At 40.7% G+C, this 18,608-nt stretch overlaps 1 protein-coding gene across 2 annotated transcripts; it reads left to right on the forward strand.

The window, feature by feature from the left end:
• Positions 1–2,860: 2,860 nt before the first annotated feature.
• slc1a4 (solute carrier family 1 member 4) lies at positions 2,861–18,447 on the forward strand. 2 transcript variants are annotated; one of them, XM_005949458.3, is made up of 8 exons: positions 2,861–3,542; positions 8,613–8,655; positions 10,061–10,126; positions 13,028–13,194; positions 13,339–13,572; positions 14,193–14,387; positions 14,499–14,633; positions 14,977–18,447. In XM_005949458.3, exons 1-8 carry the CDS (start codon positions 3,028–3,030, stop codon positions 15,203–15,205), a joined length of 1,584 nt encoding a protein of 527 aa, XP_005949520.1. In that variant the 5' UTR covers positions 2,861–3,027; the 3' UTR covers positions 15,206–18,447. The 2 variants fall into 2 exon arrangements, with proteins under 2 accessions (XP_005949520.1, XP_042071022.1); XM_042215088.1 differs by lacking the exon at positions 2,861–3,542 and adding an exon at positions 3,573–3,947.
• Positions 18,448–18,608: the final 161 nt, after the last annotated feature.

The following is an 18,608-nucleotide window of genomic DNA, read 5'->3' on the forward strand; positions in this document are numbered from 1 at the left end:
TATGTATGTATATATATACATATATATGTATACATAGTAAATGAAATAAAAGTACAGCTGTCTATGAATTTGAAACAGTCTTACTTTTGTAGTTTTATATTTATATATATATGTATGTATGTATGTATATATATATATAAATATATATAAATATACATATACAATAAACTGTAAAAAGAGCAGGTGTCTGTTGTGTCTCCTTGTCTTTGTTTTTTTGACGTGTACATGATTGAACATGAGTCACTGTCAAAGGTGGAGTGATGACAAGCAGAAGTGGAATACAACTAATAAACTGGTTCTTGGCTTAGTTAAAAAAGATGAGGGAAATTTTACCACAAGTTCAACTTGTGTGTGTAATAAGACTAACATGATGAGAGGGTTATGCACAGTGCCTGTGAAGAAGATGGCCATGAGGTGTAACCGAAAGCTCTGGAAACAAACTTTAAAAAATTAATTAAATTGCAAATCAAATGTATTTATATGGCGCCAAATCACTGTCACCTCAAGGCACTTTATATTGTAAGGTAAATACCCTACAATAACACTGAGGAAAAATATCAACAATCAGATGACCCCTATGAGCAAGAACTTGACAACAGTGGGAAGGAGAAAACCCCGTTTAACAGGAAGAAACCTCAGGCAGAACCAGGCTCAGGGAGAGGCAGCGGTCTGCCATGACCGCTTGACCAGAAAGAGTTCCAGAATTGACGACTTCCACTCGTTTTCTTGAATTTCTTCAATAACCAGGTCTCTTGAGGCTGTTGAGTATCCTTGCTATTAAAATTGTTGAAGATCTGAACAATCTGGGTACACTAAACACTACAAGAGGTAGTTGCCTCATCCAGAAGCACAACACCGCCTTACAATGACCATAAAGGTTATGGATAAGTATAATAATAATAATGACTAAAATAGTAAACCTTTACTGCTTTTGGTCAGGTTTAGGCCTCGGTGCCTCCCAAAAGGACCAGCTCTTTCTTGCTTGTCCTTGGGTGACAGCTCAGCAATCTCCAAGAGGAAGCTAAGTATGTGTCTTTCCCTGTTTTCTTCCCCCCCCCCTGCGGTTTACAATGGCAGGGCGCCAATGTTAGCCACTGTTAAACAGCCATGACTCCAGATCCACAAGCCGGTGGTTATTTCCAGCATTCAGGCCACACAGCTGTGAGGGGAAGGGGGACAGTCTGTCTCTATTGGTGGAGACATGCAAAGTTTAACTCAACTTAGCAACAGCAGCACTGGGGTCAGTGAGGACAGAGGCAGCGAAACAGAGAACTGCCTCTGCGTGTGTCGTCTGAATATTGCCTCTCTCTCCTTTGAATGTATTAGCTGAAGGCTCCGCTGATTTTATTGTCATGCTTTCCTAAAACATTATATTTCACTTAGATTTTTTTCACAGTCATAGAAAATGTGTGAAAGCTGTTGCACCATCTGAAACAGCAACAGGCTGTCAGCTTAGTCATTATAAAGGAGTGAAAACAGCGCTATTCAACGTAAGCAATTCCCATTGAAACAAGCTAATCAGACATTACAGTCATGCAAACATCATCGATAAAGGTCAAAAATTGATTGAGCGCCTAACAATGTCTGACATTATCTGATTTTACATATATGATACAATCTTTCAAATGATTCATATGTGGATCCAAGATATTACAAACCATGCTTAAAAATATATTTTATAATAAAAAGAAGGTCAAATGAAATTTTAACACGTTTTTTATACTTACAATTGCTACTCAAACATCAAGAATAATAAAGATAAACATCTTTATCAGACACAAAAGCCAATAAACTGTTTAAGGAAAATGAATATGAAAACCTTTCCAGCAGAAAGGCCGCTCCCTTTATTCGTACTTTCATGGCTTACCTTTGGGCAGCTGCGTCTTTACTAAACCAACTGCTCTCCAATGGGATCACCTTGTGGTCAAACACCAGCAGTGCAACAAACCTAACAGTTCTTATCTTCCAACAGAAGAGACAGTTGAACCTTTAAAATGATGGAAATCTTTTTCCCTGTCACTGCTGTTCCGTCTAAATGTGACGCTTTAAGAAAAGAAAAGGTGAAAGGAGCTGGTGAATAGCGCCCTCTAGGAGCCGCATAGCGCTGACCATGGTGCTGACAGGCCTCTGCTCTCCATCCACTATTCTCATTCTTGCACCCTGATTGGTCGCTTGCTTCAAGAGCAGATCTTGTATTCCACTGACTATTAAAGGCTTGTAAATAAAAATAATTATAATGAAAGATTAAAATAAAATTTTAAATTGCATGCAGAAAGGATTTATGAGTAAAAACGATACTTTAACATAAAAACAAGTTTAATAAAGCTCCTAAAATATCCATAATATTGCAAACAGTAACAGTTGTTTTATTATCAGCATGCAGCAGCACGGGTTTGTGACAGATCACGATTAATCTCATTACCATGCCAAAAAGGCTGAGAAAGACACGGCCCACTGCACTGACTATTTCTGCCCGTTAGAGAAACAAATGTTGGTGTGATCCGTGTGAAAATGAAGAGAAGACAGCTATTTCACTAAAATACCTATGGGCGTAAATATTTATAGTGAATAACTAAAAGCAGACATGAAATAGGATGCTCTCGTCCTAAGCCCAAGATTCGGGCGGGCTTTCCAAAGAGTGCAGAAAATGAGTGATGTGAAAGGGTGCTTTCATGTGTTTGCATTATTAGGAAGAAGACAAGAAAAGCAGCAGAGCGCGCACTCCGGTGGAATGGCTTTTTGTCTGCTGTTTCAATCATAAAAACCTCAGTTATTTATTCAGTACTGGACCCTGGCAATATCCCACGCTCTTGCATCATTTGCTTTTGGTATAAAGTACCCCCTTTTGTGCGCATGTTCCACTTGGCTTTTTGTGTCGTCGCTCACTCTCCATTGGCTCGCCCTACCGCTTCTGCGCTCAGAGTTGAACGCCGGACCAGCCTTCACAGAAACGTGTGTCCTACCCACGCTGTCTGAAACCGGACTGGGCTTTCCACGCCGCATCGGAGATAATAGAAAAAATTAAAAATGGAGAAAAAGAGCGAGATAAACGGACACGCCATGCCCGGCTCAGCATCCACAGACCAGATCCTGGAGAAGGGCTCGCAGAAGAGCCTCGGAGAAAAGCTGATGGAGTTTCTGAGAAAGAACCTGCTGGTGATCTTGACGGTGTCGGGCGTGCTGGTGGGCGTCGGGCTCGGGATGATGGTCCGCAGCATGAACCTGACCAAAGCGCAGATGACCTACTTCGCCTTCCCCGGTGAGATGCTCCTCCGGATGCTGAAGATGATCATTTTGCCCCTCGTCGTCTGCAGTCTCGTATCGGGGGCCGCCAGCCTGGACACTCGCTCCCTGGGCAAGCTGGGGGGCATCGCAGTCGCCTACTTTCTGGTGACCACGCTGATCGCCTCGGGGATCGGGGTAGCCCTGGCTTTCATCATCAAACCCGGAGTGGGCGCGGGAGCCCTGAACACCAACAACCTGGGACTGGAGAGCGTCAGCAGCAACAAGGAGACCACCGACTCCTTCTTAGATCTGGCCAGGTAAAGAGCCCTCTTTAATCGCCTTAAACAGCGCACACGGTAGCATGTTAGAGGGTAGTGGGGCAAGAAGGGGATTTGTGTGCTGTACTCTAGTGAATCTGATGGGAACTGTGGCACAGCGTGCCTCGGGGCGGTTTGGGAATGCTGGTTAGTTACACATACGAATGGCTCCACGCTCGCAGTCATCCTAGGCATGCGTGCGCACACGCTCAGTAAGGCTACGGCTGCTGTAGTAAGCCTCACATGTGCGCCACTGAAACAACCAAGTCCTCTCTGCCACTGTAGCAGACTTTATCTGTGTACTATCTAAATGAGTGTGATTACAGTTATAGTAAGATTTCAACGGTGGTCCTGTTTGGAAGTGTCTAAGATCAATGTCACAATCCGAGTGACCCCGTGGAGCAGGTCAGTGTATCCTGCAGTTTATCTGTAAACAGTGCTTTATATGTTCAGGTCGAATCTTCCACTGACAGTTCACTCTGCTGCTCTGATGTGGATGGAGAGCTTTGCCTAACAGTTAAAAGTGTTTTAATGTTCCCACTCAGATTGAGAGTGGGCACACTGCACTCGTCTTAAAGAACTTTACGTTTCAGTGTAGCCTAATAGTTAGTTTTACTTGCATCACCTGTAACCCTCTGCACTTATTTTCAGAGCTGTATCAGAAAGCAGATGTCAGTTTTACTAAAAATCTGCTCCACCTTCACTGCAATCCGATTAGTGTATCAATGAGTACTTTTACTTAAAGTATTTAAAGCCCTTCTTGCTTTTAAATAGTTGATTGCCGCTTTACAATGCCATGCTGCTACAAATGCTTGTCTAACCTCTGATGTAATTAGAGGAGCTGTAAGTGCCACTTACAGCAGGGAAAGGAGGGTTGCACAGCAGACCTTTGCAGAGTCATGTCACATCTGATCGACACCATGCCATAACATAAGTACCTGTAATTATGGATTATTTTTAACCTAAGTTAGCTGCCACTGTTAAGAGTGTATCTTGACCCCACTGTTACACACAAATGTGCCCGATAGGGGATACTTTATAGAGCCCAGATTGCAGTCTGATGGCTTCCAGGGGACAAATAAGCACAAATAAAAAATCTACTGATGGCTTTTCGCTGATTATGAAGAGACACAGTGTCTTTGGGGCAAACTCTTGATTATACAGGTAGAGGTTCTGTGGTACAATTTTCAACTCAACTCCTTGTAAAGTTGGTTGATTTTTTTTCCAGCATGGCAGTTGTTCATGGAAGCTTTGCTGCTAGCCTATAAATATCAGTGTTCTTCAGCAGCCTTCAGTGGTTAATAATAAGTTCCCACAGTGTGAGGGAAAGCTGACAGCTGTTGAAATAGTAGGATGTATTTTGGGGAAGGCAAAGAGGTGCAGAGCCTGTAGCAGACTGTAGTGCAAACAGCTAGCACATCTCCCTTATCATGATAGCAGGTGGACATGCTGCTGTTATTTCTCATACTTTATGCTTTTGCAGGTATTCAGATGGTGTAAATTTCACAGTGGGTTACATCAGAACAGGACAGAACGCAAAAGCTAAGTCCAGTGATGAGAGTGTTGTTTTCTGCTACATATAGACTAAGGTTCATTTATTTGAGCAAAGCTATTGATTCAGAAAGTAAGAATATTTTGGGAATATTCATTTTAACAAGTTTCTGATTCAGGTACTATTGAAAAAGCTAACATTTAACTTTGCAGGTGGAGCAGGTTGAGGGGGGCTAGTCTTAGTACCAGATAAATCACTGTGCATTTTCTTGATATAGACAGTGTGAAAAATGGTGGCTGTTGTGACGTCACCCCTGTTGCTTTCTGAAGTCTGTCAAGCCTCAAGATTAGTTTCTGCTGTCTCGACTTCATCTCGGCTTCAAATATGGGATGAGGTGGGGCAGGCCTGACTGTGAAACCACTCACACATTGCCTAACAACTTCTAAATCACAAGCCTTTAGCCAATGAGCATAGCGTAGATATTCCTTCTTTTCAAAACATAGTACAGCCACAATTTACACAACAGACTTCATTGGAAACATTTACTCACAATGCTATATTCCCATAAACTTCCACAAGACTTTTTGAAACCACAGATCTTGTATCAACACCTGGTGGACTGAATGCAGGTTTAAGACACTTCAGCAATGGTTTCATTTTTCCCACCCAGAAGCTTTGTCCATGCTTTCTGCTGTCTATGTTCCATAAACACGTGTCATATCACAGGGTATTACATTATTTCCCCCCCACTCCAGATAGTCTGTTTATTCAGTGCACTACCAGGCACGTGGTGTTTGACTAAAAACCTGAAGGTTCAGCCAGTCAGTTTTATTTGTGTCAAAGTATCAAAACGCTGGTGTTAGCTTTGTGGCTTGCTAGCCTGCCCCTTTTTTAAATAACCTCTCTATATGTTAGCTTTTCTTTGCTAGCTTTTAGGACTAAACGTATATTTTGGATTGTTTTAACTTGTTTCTGAAACATGCTTACCAATTCTGCTTGATAGCAACTAACTATTTAAGGCATGGAAAGCTAATGCTCGCTAATTTAAGAAACTAATAAGCATTTTATTTTCATCTTCTTAATAAGGCTGAGGTTTCTGCACTTTGCATTTTGAAGATTTACTGTTAGCATTTTAGCATTTTAGCTAGGACTATATTGGCATTTACTGCCAAAAGTGAACGTATCTTAACGAGAGGCTAAAGCTAGCAAGTTTGGGAAGTAACCTGCATTCATAAACTGTAGGAGGACAATTCACAGCCACACACATCAGCTATTTAATACTGAGTTATACATTAATAAAAATTCAAAAATGTTCTCATCAAAGCTGAAGCACAAATTTATACCACTAGATCTACTGGCTGGATGTGTCCATCCAGTAGAAAGACCTGTAAACTGTTGCATTAAGTGCCATCTAAAAACCAGAAGAACCAGCAACAGACAGACGGGTCATTTCAGATCACATCATTGGATTTGAATTATGCCTTGAAATGATCATTCATGATACTTGGCTTCGATTAATTAGAAAGTCAAGCTATTATGTAACATCAGTCCACAGAGAGACAGTGGGCCTCTAGGGAGACTCTGGGAAAATCATGCCAGCTCACTTCTGGGTTACCAGGCTTAATCCAGATTCTCGCTGTGGTCATGTGCTAGGATGAAACCTGACTGCCTTCATATAAAGGAAAAGAATTTAGGGAATCTTGGGTTGCAAAAACATATCAGTTGTTTGCAACATCAGGAAAGGAAAGAAAAGACTAAGTGAAAATATTGTGGCTACCTGCCAGCGTGTCCTGGGGAGCTGAGATATTCAACAGCTGAAGCAGCATTTGTCCCTGAACTCAAGGCAGAGTTGACGGGGTCATGGTGCTATGAGCTGAATTGCTTGGCTCTGGTCTGGCCATGGGAATAGATGTGAGCAAAGCCTGTATTTCTTTGCACAATACAGTGTGACCCCAGAGGATAACGTTACAACAAACACACAGCAGTACGTAGAAAGGGCCTGCAGGCTTCTAGTAATCCCTGCATGATTATCTTACAGTAGTGAAAATAAACTCCTTGACACTCTGTCTGTGACAATCTGTCAAGAAAATGTTTGAATGAGGGATTTATAACGACAAAAGGGATAATGAACCAAAGTAGGCTGTTCACTTTGAGGATGAATAATAAACTCCCTGTAAATCTGGTTATTATCCTCTGCATTACTGAGGTTGCCATAAATATCAAAGACAAAAAAATCATCTCAGTGCCAAATTACTCCTATTGTTCCTCACTGTCTTTTAGTAACTGACTATTGTGATTATGTCACATTTCCCATGCTGTTATTACTGTCATGATTCAAATTATGGAAAAAACAAAACAGCAATACTGTGTGTCTATTGCTGATCCAAAATCCAGTATTATGGACTACATACAGGTGTACCTGATCGCTAACCAGCAACGTCACTTATACTCTGTGATATTCAGATTCTGGCAATCTGGTAAATTCAGGTGCAGGATGAATGCCGTGCACTCTTTGACAAGTTGCAAGATGTTGCCATCGGGGACTTTCTGGCATTCAGAAAGTGTGCTTGGCCTGCAGCAGCATTTAGGTGGATGTTACTTGACAAAGTAACTCCCAAAAAATTGATTCTGTTCATCTGGACGTAGCATTTTCAGTGAGAGACAGTGACAAGTGACTTCTTCAGTCTCGACTGATGAACAGAATCAACTTTTAGGGATTTCCTTACCTGGATCATTGAGAATGCATCGAGACATGTCAAAGTAACATCTAAGATAATCTCAGTTGCAATCAGTGTTCTCCTGTGAGTGCTTCTTGTGACCATGTTAGACACAAGATTGTACTGACACTCTTAGTAGTAGTGACACTGTTAGTAGTGCTTCATGTTGGCAAAATATCTCAGTCACTATTGGAACATGTTGCCAAGAAATTTTGTAGCCTTTTGCTATGGTAATACAGACCTCAAGTAAAGTTTGTCGAGCAGTTGACAAAAGAACAGCAGCCAAATAATGATGAAGAAAGAATAGAAAGGAAATTAATTAAAAGAAAACTTAAGAAAATATGAATCTTCACTACACTGTGCATCAGTTTTGTACCAGAAACTGAGTAGTATGTGAGACTTGCAGTGCTTGAGTTAGAGTTTGAAAAGTATAAAGCGATTAAATTTAGTCTAATTTTATTTTCCACATCTGCCTGACTTTGCTTTACCTTTAGTTGACTGGAGAACAGTGAAAGCTCCAGAGAAAGATAACTAACCCTAGGTAAGACCTCGCTAATTTGCTTTACGAAAAGCTGAAACAGACAGCAGGTTCGTGTCCGAACATGTTTTATCAGGGAGTTTGGGCTGCAAACTTTAGGGAGGATCCTGGGAAAAAGGCCAAGATACGACGATGATAAACCAATCCTGATGAGAATTTACTGTTCGGGTGGGATAGCCACATGATTCTGAAACACTTGTCCAATCTTGTTGTAGATGTTGGCCTTTTACCATTTGTTCAGATAAAGTGGCTCACACAGCAGAACAGGACTGAGATGACTGTAATTTTCTGTGGCGCTAACTTGTTTTTGCTTCCGTTCTCAGGAATTTGTTTCCAGCAAACTTGGTGGCTGCTGCCTTTCGTTCTGTGAGTGCCAGCTCCTTACTTCCTGCCCACCCCCACACACGCAGACACACACACCTTTTATCCTCCTCTTTCTGTCCTCTTTCCTGTATCACCTGTGTCTCGTGCAGATTGTTCATTCAAATTTATTTTCCCAACCACACGGATGCTCCTACAAATCCATTTAGAGTTGCCATAAATCCTGGTTAGAGCACCAAGAGCCTCTTAATGAGGAGACATCCAGAATAGGGTCCGCAGCGCTCCCCTGTTCACCCGAACACCTCTTTTTCTTGTCCCTCACCAGCCGTTACCATGGCGAAACCATTCCATTAAAGCTAGCCTAGCAACCCACCTCGCCTCGGTACTCCTCAACACGGGCACATCGCACAACATCCTGGCTGTTACAGCTAAAACAAGGACCTGGAAAATTCAATATTTGGAGATGAAGTGATAGAAATGAACTATACACACATGCACACACAGGGAGAAAGGAAAGCATGTTCACACTCTTTTAATCACGCACAGACACACTTCATCAAACCTTAAACTTCTCCTAAACCACACCTGTAAATTACACACACACACACAAACACACACACACAAATAAGTCAGTTATTTCTCACAGAAAGAGTGAAAAAGTGTTTAAAGTGAAGCCAGGTTACAGAGTTCAGTGTACCCCCACACACTCAGTATATGCTGTGGTAGAGCCCCCCGTGGGAACGGCTCCAACAGTGGATTAGACCAAGAAAGCAGAGGAGAGGGGGGATTTACACAGAATGACAGGCAGCTCGATGTTTAAACAGACGTTTAAACAAATGATGTGTGAGATTTGGATTATTGGATAGCTGGCTTTTTCATTTGAGACTATACCCATCTACTCTGTGTGCCTACATGCCCAAGATCGTTTAAGAACCAAGACTTTTTTAAGCTCATATAGATCTTTAGGAGATGTTGGAAACCTCTACCCTATAGGGGTGTCTAAAGAAATGCTTTGAGGGAAAGGGGGCATTGTTGCAGTTCTGTTTACTGAAAAGACTGAACATCAGTGGACCGTGTCCAACGGGGTCCCAAGTCTCCTACAAAAAGTACTGACACAGTGAACTACTCATAGCCTGAAAATGTCCAGGATTTTTTAAACCTGCGCAACCAAGAAGAGGCCCATGGGAAATCAGAAAATAAAACCCCCGAGGAAGACTGGTATAGGAAACATCTATCATATTTTAAAAAGGGGGTCAGTGGCAGCTTGTGGGTTCCCTTTTGTTCCTCAGCAATGTCTGTAAAATGTACTATTTAAAGCAGGTGCACCTGATTATTCAAAAAGCAACTCTACAGATGTCATATTAGATTAGAATTCAATTTCTAAAAACATTAATTTATTTCAGCAATACAACAAAACAAACAAGCACATGTTTCTTTCTTTATGTTACAGTACGCAACAGACTACAAGATGGTTGCTGTGGGGAATGATACCAATGGGACGACCCTCTACCAAAAGGTAAAAGCTGGGAACGTCTGTTGCGTGAAGTTTTGCATGCAGACTACGTAACACGTAAAGTACCAGATTACGAAAGGAAAGTGCTCTCATCAAACAGTTACCTCTGTCAACAGGAGGTTGAGCCATCGTCCATCCTTGAGGTACATGTTTGCTCTGAGCACCTTGTTTGTATGTCAGTCACCCGTGGGTGCAAAACCACTGAATAAGCAGTATGTGCACGTCTAATGAAAGAGCTGGTTTTGGGAAAGAGGGTCAAGGCTGATGGTGAAATGCTGATAGCCATGTAAACAGTACAATCACTACAAAGAAGGCTAAAGGCCAGTCATTTTTATTTATGAGTTTTTAATCTGTCTTTAGCTCACTGGTGCCAAATAATCATTAGATAAATATTACTTTACTCAATGAGTGCTTCTAGTACTAGTTTTAGTACTCTTAAATTCTAAGTATTGATATATTTCTTATAATTTCTTGATGTCATAATCTGATTTTATAGATAAAAGGTGTTCAAAAAGGGAAAAACAAGTCACTTAGTAACTTTAGAACACAACTGTGTAGACTGACACTATCACTAACGTGAATGTGAGGGGACATGCTCACATACATGTCTCACATGCAGGGACATGCATGCTCTTAAAAGTGTGGACAAGCGTAAACAGGGTTTTTTGCATTTACCATCCATCCATGCATTTTCTACTGCTACTAAAAAGCATGCTGGACTCATATAGTGCAGTTATCTTTATCTAGTGCTCACATGTTTTCCACTTCTCCACACAAGTTATTATTCCATACTGTGATTATACTGTGACAACACTAGAAAAGAACCGCAGGTTAAATAAATCTAGTAAATACTAAATACTTTTTAATATAAGCTTATATGAAGCTTCAGCAGTCTGAGTTAGCTAAAGGCATCTTTGTCCTGAGCGCTTTTTTCTTTTCTTTTTGATTGCCAGGCAACAAAACTATATTACTACAATGGCTTCATAAGCTACAGTACCAAATCACAACAAAAGCTGTCTCGAGGTGCTTTATATATTATATATACAATAAGAGGGAGAAAACCCCAATAATCAGTTGACGCCCCCTATAAGCAAGCATTTCAGCAACAGTGGGAAGGGAAAACTCCCTTTTACAAGAAGAAACCTCCAGCAGAACCAGGCTCAGGGAGGGGTGGCCATCCGCAGCATGAGGGGAGGCAGGACAAAAAGGTGAAAGACAAAAGTGGAGTTTCACACAGTAACTGTTGTAGCAACCAGGCCCTTACGATTACATGCAGGTGTTGGCCACCATGCAGGTCATCTTGACCCAGCAAGATGACCTGCATGCCTGATGTGAGGCAACATGATGTGCTGGTCTTTACTAGGAAGGAAAAACAAAATCCTGACAGAGGACCAGCACCAGATTTCTTGATTGCCACTTGCCTGCTACTTGTAGTGGATGTTGCATCATAGACAAGTGTATGATGGCTTTGCTTATTTGTCAGCAGGAGAGACAGACGATCGGAAGCCGGCTAACAGATGCATAATGGTACACAGACTGCTAAACAAAAGCATTTAGGGAATAGTACAAAAGCCTTTTTAGGCTTGTACCACAGCAGCATCCTGTTAGTTAATACAAGGAAGCACTTTTAAAGGCTTTTAGTAGCACTGCACTCAAGTAGCTTGTTTGTACTCGAGGATCGTTAAAGAGCAAAGAGAAGTTTTATAAGTTACTCTATTTGATTATATAACTTGTTAAATTTTGAGGATAATCTTTAAATCCTAATGCTTCACCCTAGAAGCTGTGGCTTGTCCCCATTGACCCAGTATGGGGGAACAGTGGGGGGAATCTGATTTTGGCATTGGTCCATGGTATTTGTGTGCCGTGGGTCTTGGTGGACTGTCGCCCCCTACACACCCACCCCAGTGCCAGGGGATGAAGCTGGTGTAGCTGTGGGAGAGCTCAGCACAATGGAAAGGGATTGAGCACAGGATTTGTCCTTGTCCCTATTTGTCATCCAGTTCACTGAATACTTCTACTGCCTCCAGACTTTTGCATTCGCACATACACACTCTGCAGCACGCAAAAGGTGTCGCATATACTACTGCAGTCTACACAAGCTCTATTATTTGACAAGTTTATCTTTCCACAATGAAAGGATACACATAAGGTTCCATCCAAGAGTTCAATGTGTGATTATCAGTGTGGAACTCCTATTGTGTGAAGTGTTTCAACTTGTTTTCTTAGCTAAGTTGGATCAAGTTGGATCAACAAGCAATTTTAGCCTTGCAGGCAGTTTGAATTATGGGTCAGTGGACCACCACTTTGGTCCAGTCTGATCAAACTTTTCTACAGAGAGTCATAGTTCTCAGAGGATTAATCTCAAGCATTCACAGTACAACCTCACAGTAGTGAGTGGCTAGTGTTAAGATATGAGCTGACGTAAATATGAGGCGAGCGAGAGCCAAAAAAAACTTAATTCTGTGTCATGAAAATTTGTTAGTTGTTATTCTCTCAAACTGTAAATTCTTCTGAAGCAACTCAGGAGAAGAAGCGTATTGTTGCTATTTGTGGGCAGCTGAAACTGTGTGATTCAACTTTTATATGGACAGAATGAAAAAAGAAAGGGATCTGGTAAAGTTGCACGGTCAACCACTGCCTAGGTAATGCTGTAGCTCTTCACTTTCCAAGAAAAGATTCTTCCACTCAAGCTCTTTAATGTACTTTCAGTGACACTAAGTCTTAGTAAAACAGATGCTCTTGCCAAGATACATTTGTCAAACCTTCTGCATGGCTGGAGACCCTTTCCTCTTCTGTGTTTTGCTCCCTTTTCACTTAAACCAACTAGGTTTTTGACAGCCCTTCTTAACACCGTCTTGTCAGTATGCTCAGGCTCTTACAGTGTGACTCTGCTTGGTGCCTTAGGTCCCTTATGGTACAGAAACAGATGGCATGAACATTCTGGGTCTGGTGCTGTTTGCCATGGTGTTTGGTGTGGCGCTGAGGAAACTGGGTGACGAGGGAGAGGAACTCATCCGTTTCTTCAATGCTTTCAACGAAGCCACCATGGTGCTGGTGTCCTGGATCATGTGGTAAGTGCTCTTGGATGAAATTTATTGAAATGTGGGGATATTTTATGACATTTATTAGTCAGTTAAATAAGGAGAGACATTGACTGTCTGTGCTGCACTATTTATTGTTGTATCTGACTCTTCCTTTCTCCTGTGTCTCTTTAGGTATATCCCCTTTGGCATCATGTTCCTAGTGGGCAGTAAAATTGTGGAGATGGAAGATGTGGTTCTTCTGGTCACCAGCCTGGGAAAATATATCTTTGCTTCGATTTTGGGCCACGTTATCCATGGAGGCATCGTCCTACCCCTCATCTACTTTGGTTTAACGCGCAAGAACCCCTTCAGTTTCCTGTCTGGCCTAATAACACCCTTCACCACTGCCTTCGCAACCTGCTCCAGGTATACTGGTACATTGCAGAATCACTGATGAGCTGTTACAGGGAACCTGCAAATCAATGAATATAAATGTATGTAAATAAAAAGTTGACATGTAATATTAGTGAAGTCTTACACTTATTCAGTATTTGGCCCTTCCTGATTTCTTATTTTTTGCATATTTGCATATTTATTATGAACATCATCACTGTGGAGGAATTTTCTTCCACTCTTCTTTGTAGAATTGTTTTTATTTAGCCAAATTGGAGAGTTTTTGAGCATGAACGGCCAAAGTATCAGAGTCAGATTTAAATCTAGACTTTTAATGGACATCTCCAAAAACTTTCAGAGGTGGACTTGATGGTGTGATTTGGATTATTGTCCTTCTGCATAATTAATTTGAGCTTCAGGTAGACAGCGGAGTTAATGCTTCAGTGAATCATGGCAAGTTTCAGATCTTGATGCAGCAAAGCAGCCCCTAATCATCAAACCACCACGACCATGTTTGACTATTGGTACGGTGTTCTGCTGGTATGTTAGTTTTAGGCCAGATGTAATGGGACACAAACCTTCCAAAAATCAGTGTGACAGACACCAAAAAAAAAGAAAGATTTTTTTCATTTGCATTTTTCTTCTCTCATTAGTTCAGCAACTCTACCCTCTATGATAAAGTGTGTGGAGGAGAATAATGGTGTGGACAAACGCATCAGCCGCTTCATTCTGCCCATTGGGGCCACGGTTAACATGGATGGCGCTGCCATCTTCCAGTGCATCGCTGCCGTCTTCATTGCTCAGCTCAACAATACCGAGCTGAACGCTGGGCAGATCTTCACAATCCTGTAAGTTAAGGGAATGAGAAAAACTTTTATTAAGCAATAATACCACCAACATTTCCTACTGGCATAAACAGGTGGAAATTTATTGTGTTTCATTGTGAATCACACTTCCAGGGTGACGGCCACAGCCTCCAGTGTTGGTGCAGCAGGCATCCCAGCCGGTGGCATCATCACCATTGCCATCATCCTGGAGGCCATCGGCCTGCCGACCAACGACCTGTCCCTCATGCTAGCTGTTGACTGGATTGTGTGAGTGTCATATTAGAAAACATAGGAGACTACAGATGATCACGTACACCTACACCTCACCTAGCGTATAGTAAGCCAACTAGATCAGAGTTTCCCAACTAGATCAGCGTTTCCCAACTGTAGGACCAACAGAAACCCCCTGCAGTATTTTCCTAGAGCAAACACACACATAGGTTAAACAAACAAATGGAAATAGGTCATATTTAAAATACAGGTTCTTCTTTATGATACTAAGTTCAATTCTTCTTTTGAAAAGCAAAGGCCTTTTGTTAGCACAACCTTCCGTCTGCCTTGATGCCATCATCATCACAAAATTTGTCACAAATGTTCTCTTCGTGAACAGAGATCGTACCACCACTGTAGTGAACGTGGAGGGCGACGCTCTTGGCGCGGGAATCCTCCACCACATAAACCAGCTGGAGATGAAGAAGCATCAACAGGAGGGGGAGCTGTCGGAAGTCCGAGTGGAGGCGGTGGCCAACGTCCAGGCAGAGGAGGAGACATCTCCATTAGTCACGCATCAAGCCAAAGCCTTAGAAGCTATGCCGGAAGCCATTGAGTCAGTGCTGTGATCCCAGCAAGACTTTTTCCTTTCTTGACCTTTTACCTTTGACATCTCTGACATGCTGCTTTTGTGGAAGCATTCTGATTCAGTGTAAGGCCAAAAAAATGCCTGCTAGAGCATGGAAAGTCCACATAGTGTCACTGTTATTTTTAAAATTGGGTTTCCATTCTGGCATCTTAATGCTAAATTGAATATATATGAAATTTTAGAATAATTTACACTGAAATGATTTGCCCAGTCACTTAAGTCAATAGTTTTTGTATTTTACATTTTATTTATTAAAGCATTTTGACATGAACAGTGACAGAAACATACCAAGTCTAAAACATTCCCATAAACGTGACAGTTATGTTCATCTTACTCCAGTCACTGCTCATCGGCAGCTTTGTATAACAGGACATGATGAAGTGCATTTATTTCTTTTTATCTTCAGACTGCAAATACCATGACATGCTTAAACTATAGAGGATTAACAACTCAACAGATGCTGACAAGTAAGAGTGTTTAACCAATCTTGACGATGTCTGTCATTGTTTAAGTACTGGTCAAAGTCTGGGTATGCGCTTTACTTCAATTTGATGTCCCTTACTTGAATAGCTGGATGAAAACAACACATTTTGTAGTGTCAGGTTAGGTTGAAGTGGTAATTGTGGTAACTATTTGGGCCTCAGTTTGAAAGTAATATTTTTCATAATCCAGAGAAATGTTTACAAGGCCTGTTAAGAGGTTTTAGAACTGAAGAAGCTTCACAGCTGTAAAACATCTTCAAGAAACCCAAAGGAGTCAAGTTGCTTTCTTTCCAAGCTCCTTAGAATATTGGTCTGCATGTATTGCCCTATGTTCTCATGAGGGAAAGGTCAATTGTATGGTCTACTCTCTAAATAAAACAAGACCCTATTTATCTCTGAGAAAACAACCATTCTTCACATCAATATTACTACAGGGAAAAAGCTGACATCAGCATTTTACAAGCAGATGCCAATAATTTTGTAATGAGAGCAGCTTAAAAGTCGTTTTTGCTCTTTAAAGTTCAATGTACATCAGCCTTTTTAAGTTAGGTTAAGGTTGTACATACTGGCATATTTCTTAGCTTTTTGTGACAACATACTTGTTTGATGTTTAGCTACACTGATTTTAGCTATTTTATTAAAAAGAAAATATAGCTAAGAGCATTATTGCTATGCTACCAAGGAGTCTGAAACATAGCTAGTTTGGTTTCTTTTTTGTTTGCTAACCAGCTAAAGCTGTGTTAACACTATGCTAACAGTAAGCTATGCTAGAATTTTTTAACTTATCACTTTACTTCTTTCTTAGCTAAGTATCATGTCAGGTGTTTAGACTAAGTCCAGGGAAGCCCACTTGACACTAACAACTGTGGCTAACTAGACAAATATAATAATGATATAGATATAAAATTATTGAAGGATGTTTATTTTCTAGCTTGCTATTCTTATTCTGGGAGTCAAAAACAGGTTTGGATGATTTACTGTCCATAAATGTCTCATTTATGTTAGCCCTATGCTAGCCCATTCTGCAGCACCTCACTTTATACTTTGTCTGAAATAAGCCATTTTATTGTGTCTTTAAGAGCCCCATTCTTAAAGCCCCCTTTGTTCTGATTGGCTACATTCTGGAAGCCAGCAGAGGAGAAGCACCCTGTTCTTGTAAGCTATATGACCTTTACTTTATGAAAGTCGAAAACGTTTGGAGACTTGGTATTCTGGGCAGTCAGAAGCTGTTTGAGCTTTTGCCTCACAGTGATTACATTTACATATGCTAAATGTAAATGTGGCAAACTTTAACTATGTTTAATATGAACGTTCAACAGAAAATGGGGAAAAGATATTAAAAAATGGTTTAAAAAGTTGAATACTTCACACACAGCTGCCAGAGTGTGTGTATTTGAAGGACTAATATAAGCCGTTGATACTGTTAAAGCTAACAGTTTGTTTGTGAGTACTGTAACCACACTTCTTTGACACTCCAGGTCTGCTTTTATTGAAGATCACATGTGAAACTTGAAGTTGTCAGTAAGGTCAGTAGTTGACAGTGGTGTGTCTGAGAAATCACAGCAAATTCATAAGTCATTCATTCAAAAATCTAATCCTCATCAAATGTTTACACTCAAATACTGGACCAAATTGCAGTTCATATCACGCTGCACATTATTTTGTTGCAAATCCATCCTTTGATTATCGGGGTGATTTTTCTCAGTGATGTCCGAGTCTTGTGCCATGACATTATGACACCAGAGTGGAAATTATATGATGTTTATTAATATTTATATTTTATTGTTTTTAAGAGGTGCATCCTAAGCTGTGTCAGAGCATCTGAATCCTACTCTTCTCGCTTACTACATAATTTTATATTCACAAATGAGCTCACTGACTGATATGAGTCTAGATGGTGCCCCTCAATACTTTGTGGTAACCTGGGATGCGATTTTCATATCTGATGTCCTGCTGATTTATGGTTTTGCGTGACCGCCAAATCTCTGCTGGTTGAGCAGCAGGATGAGTCTTTGCTGCCCTCTGCTGGCAGTTATGTGAAAGTACTAAGCTGCTTGCATCTCTTTCTGCATCTGTCTGAAACTGCATGACAGTGGTGATATCTGCTATTTATTTGATCTGTCATTTAACAGCTGGTGATGAGACTGCTTTGCTCTTGTGACATGATTCTGTATTTTCAAATGAAGAATACTCAGAAGTGAGGGATTCTTTTTTGTTTTGTTTTTTCACGTGTGAAATGAAGTCATTCATGTCGCTGTCCCCTTACTTGTGAGACGCTCGTTATGATGTGGTGGTGCTACTTTAGTTGTCTCCTTTAAAGAGGATGTAAACTAGTTTGTTTCAGGACTTATTACTCAATGGTACAGATTTCACACCTGATTTTTATAAGCTAACAATTTCTCTCTGAACTTAAAGCTTAGTAAACTGTATCTTGTACAATCACATGTAATTACACATGATGTGGTACATGTGTGATATATATTTTAATTTATTGCAATTAGTTTGACTTTTTTGTATTATTTGTATGTTATCCTTTTAACAGTTTCAAATATATTTGTCCTTATTGTACACTTTTTAACTAAACTTCACCTGCCAGTGTTTCTGATGACCTCCTCCTCTTTTCTTTTAGGAATAGCTGCTACATTTCTGTGCCGTCTGTACAGCTGTCACTTTCCTGTTATTTTTGCTGTCTGTCAACATTAAAAGTTATTAAAGTTTTTTTGTTGTCATGCAACCCAAATGATCTGTTTTGATTCCTGCTTGTATCAATCTAAGCCACCCAAAAGGGGCAGTTATTTCTGTGTTACACTCTCACAGCTCGAACAATGCCAATTTGCTTTCTTTGCTGTGCAAAGTTCTTTTTGTGGACATTTTTCTTGTTTTTTAAATTTGCTGTTTAAT

Source organism: Haplochromis burtoni, unplaced genomic scaffold, assembly GCF_018398535.1.
Source record: "Haplochromis burtoni strain Fernald_Lab_line unplaced genomic scaffold, NCSU_Asbu1 Contig_656, whole genome shotgun sequence".
Classification (NCBI taxonomy): domain Eukaryota; kingdom Metazoa; phylum Chordata; class Actinopteri; order Cichliformes; family Cichlidae; genus Haplochromis; species Haplochromis burtoni.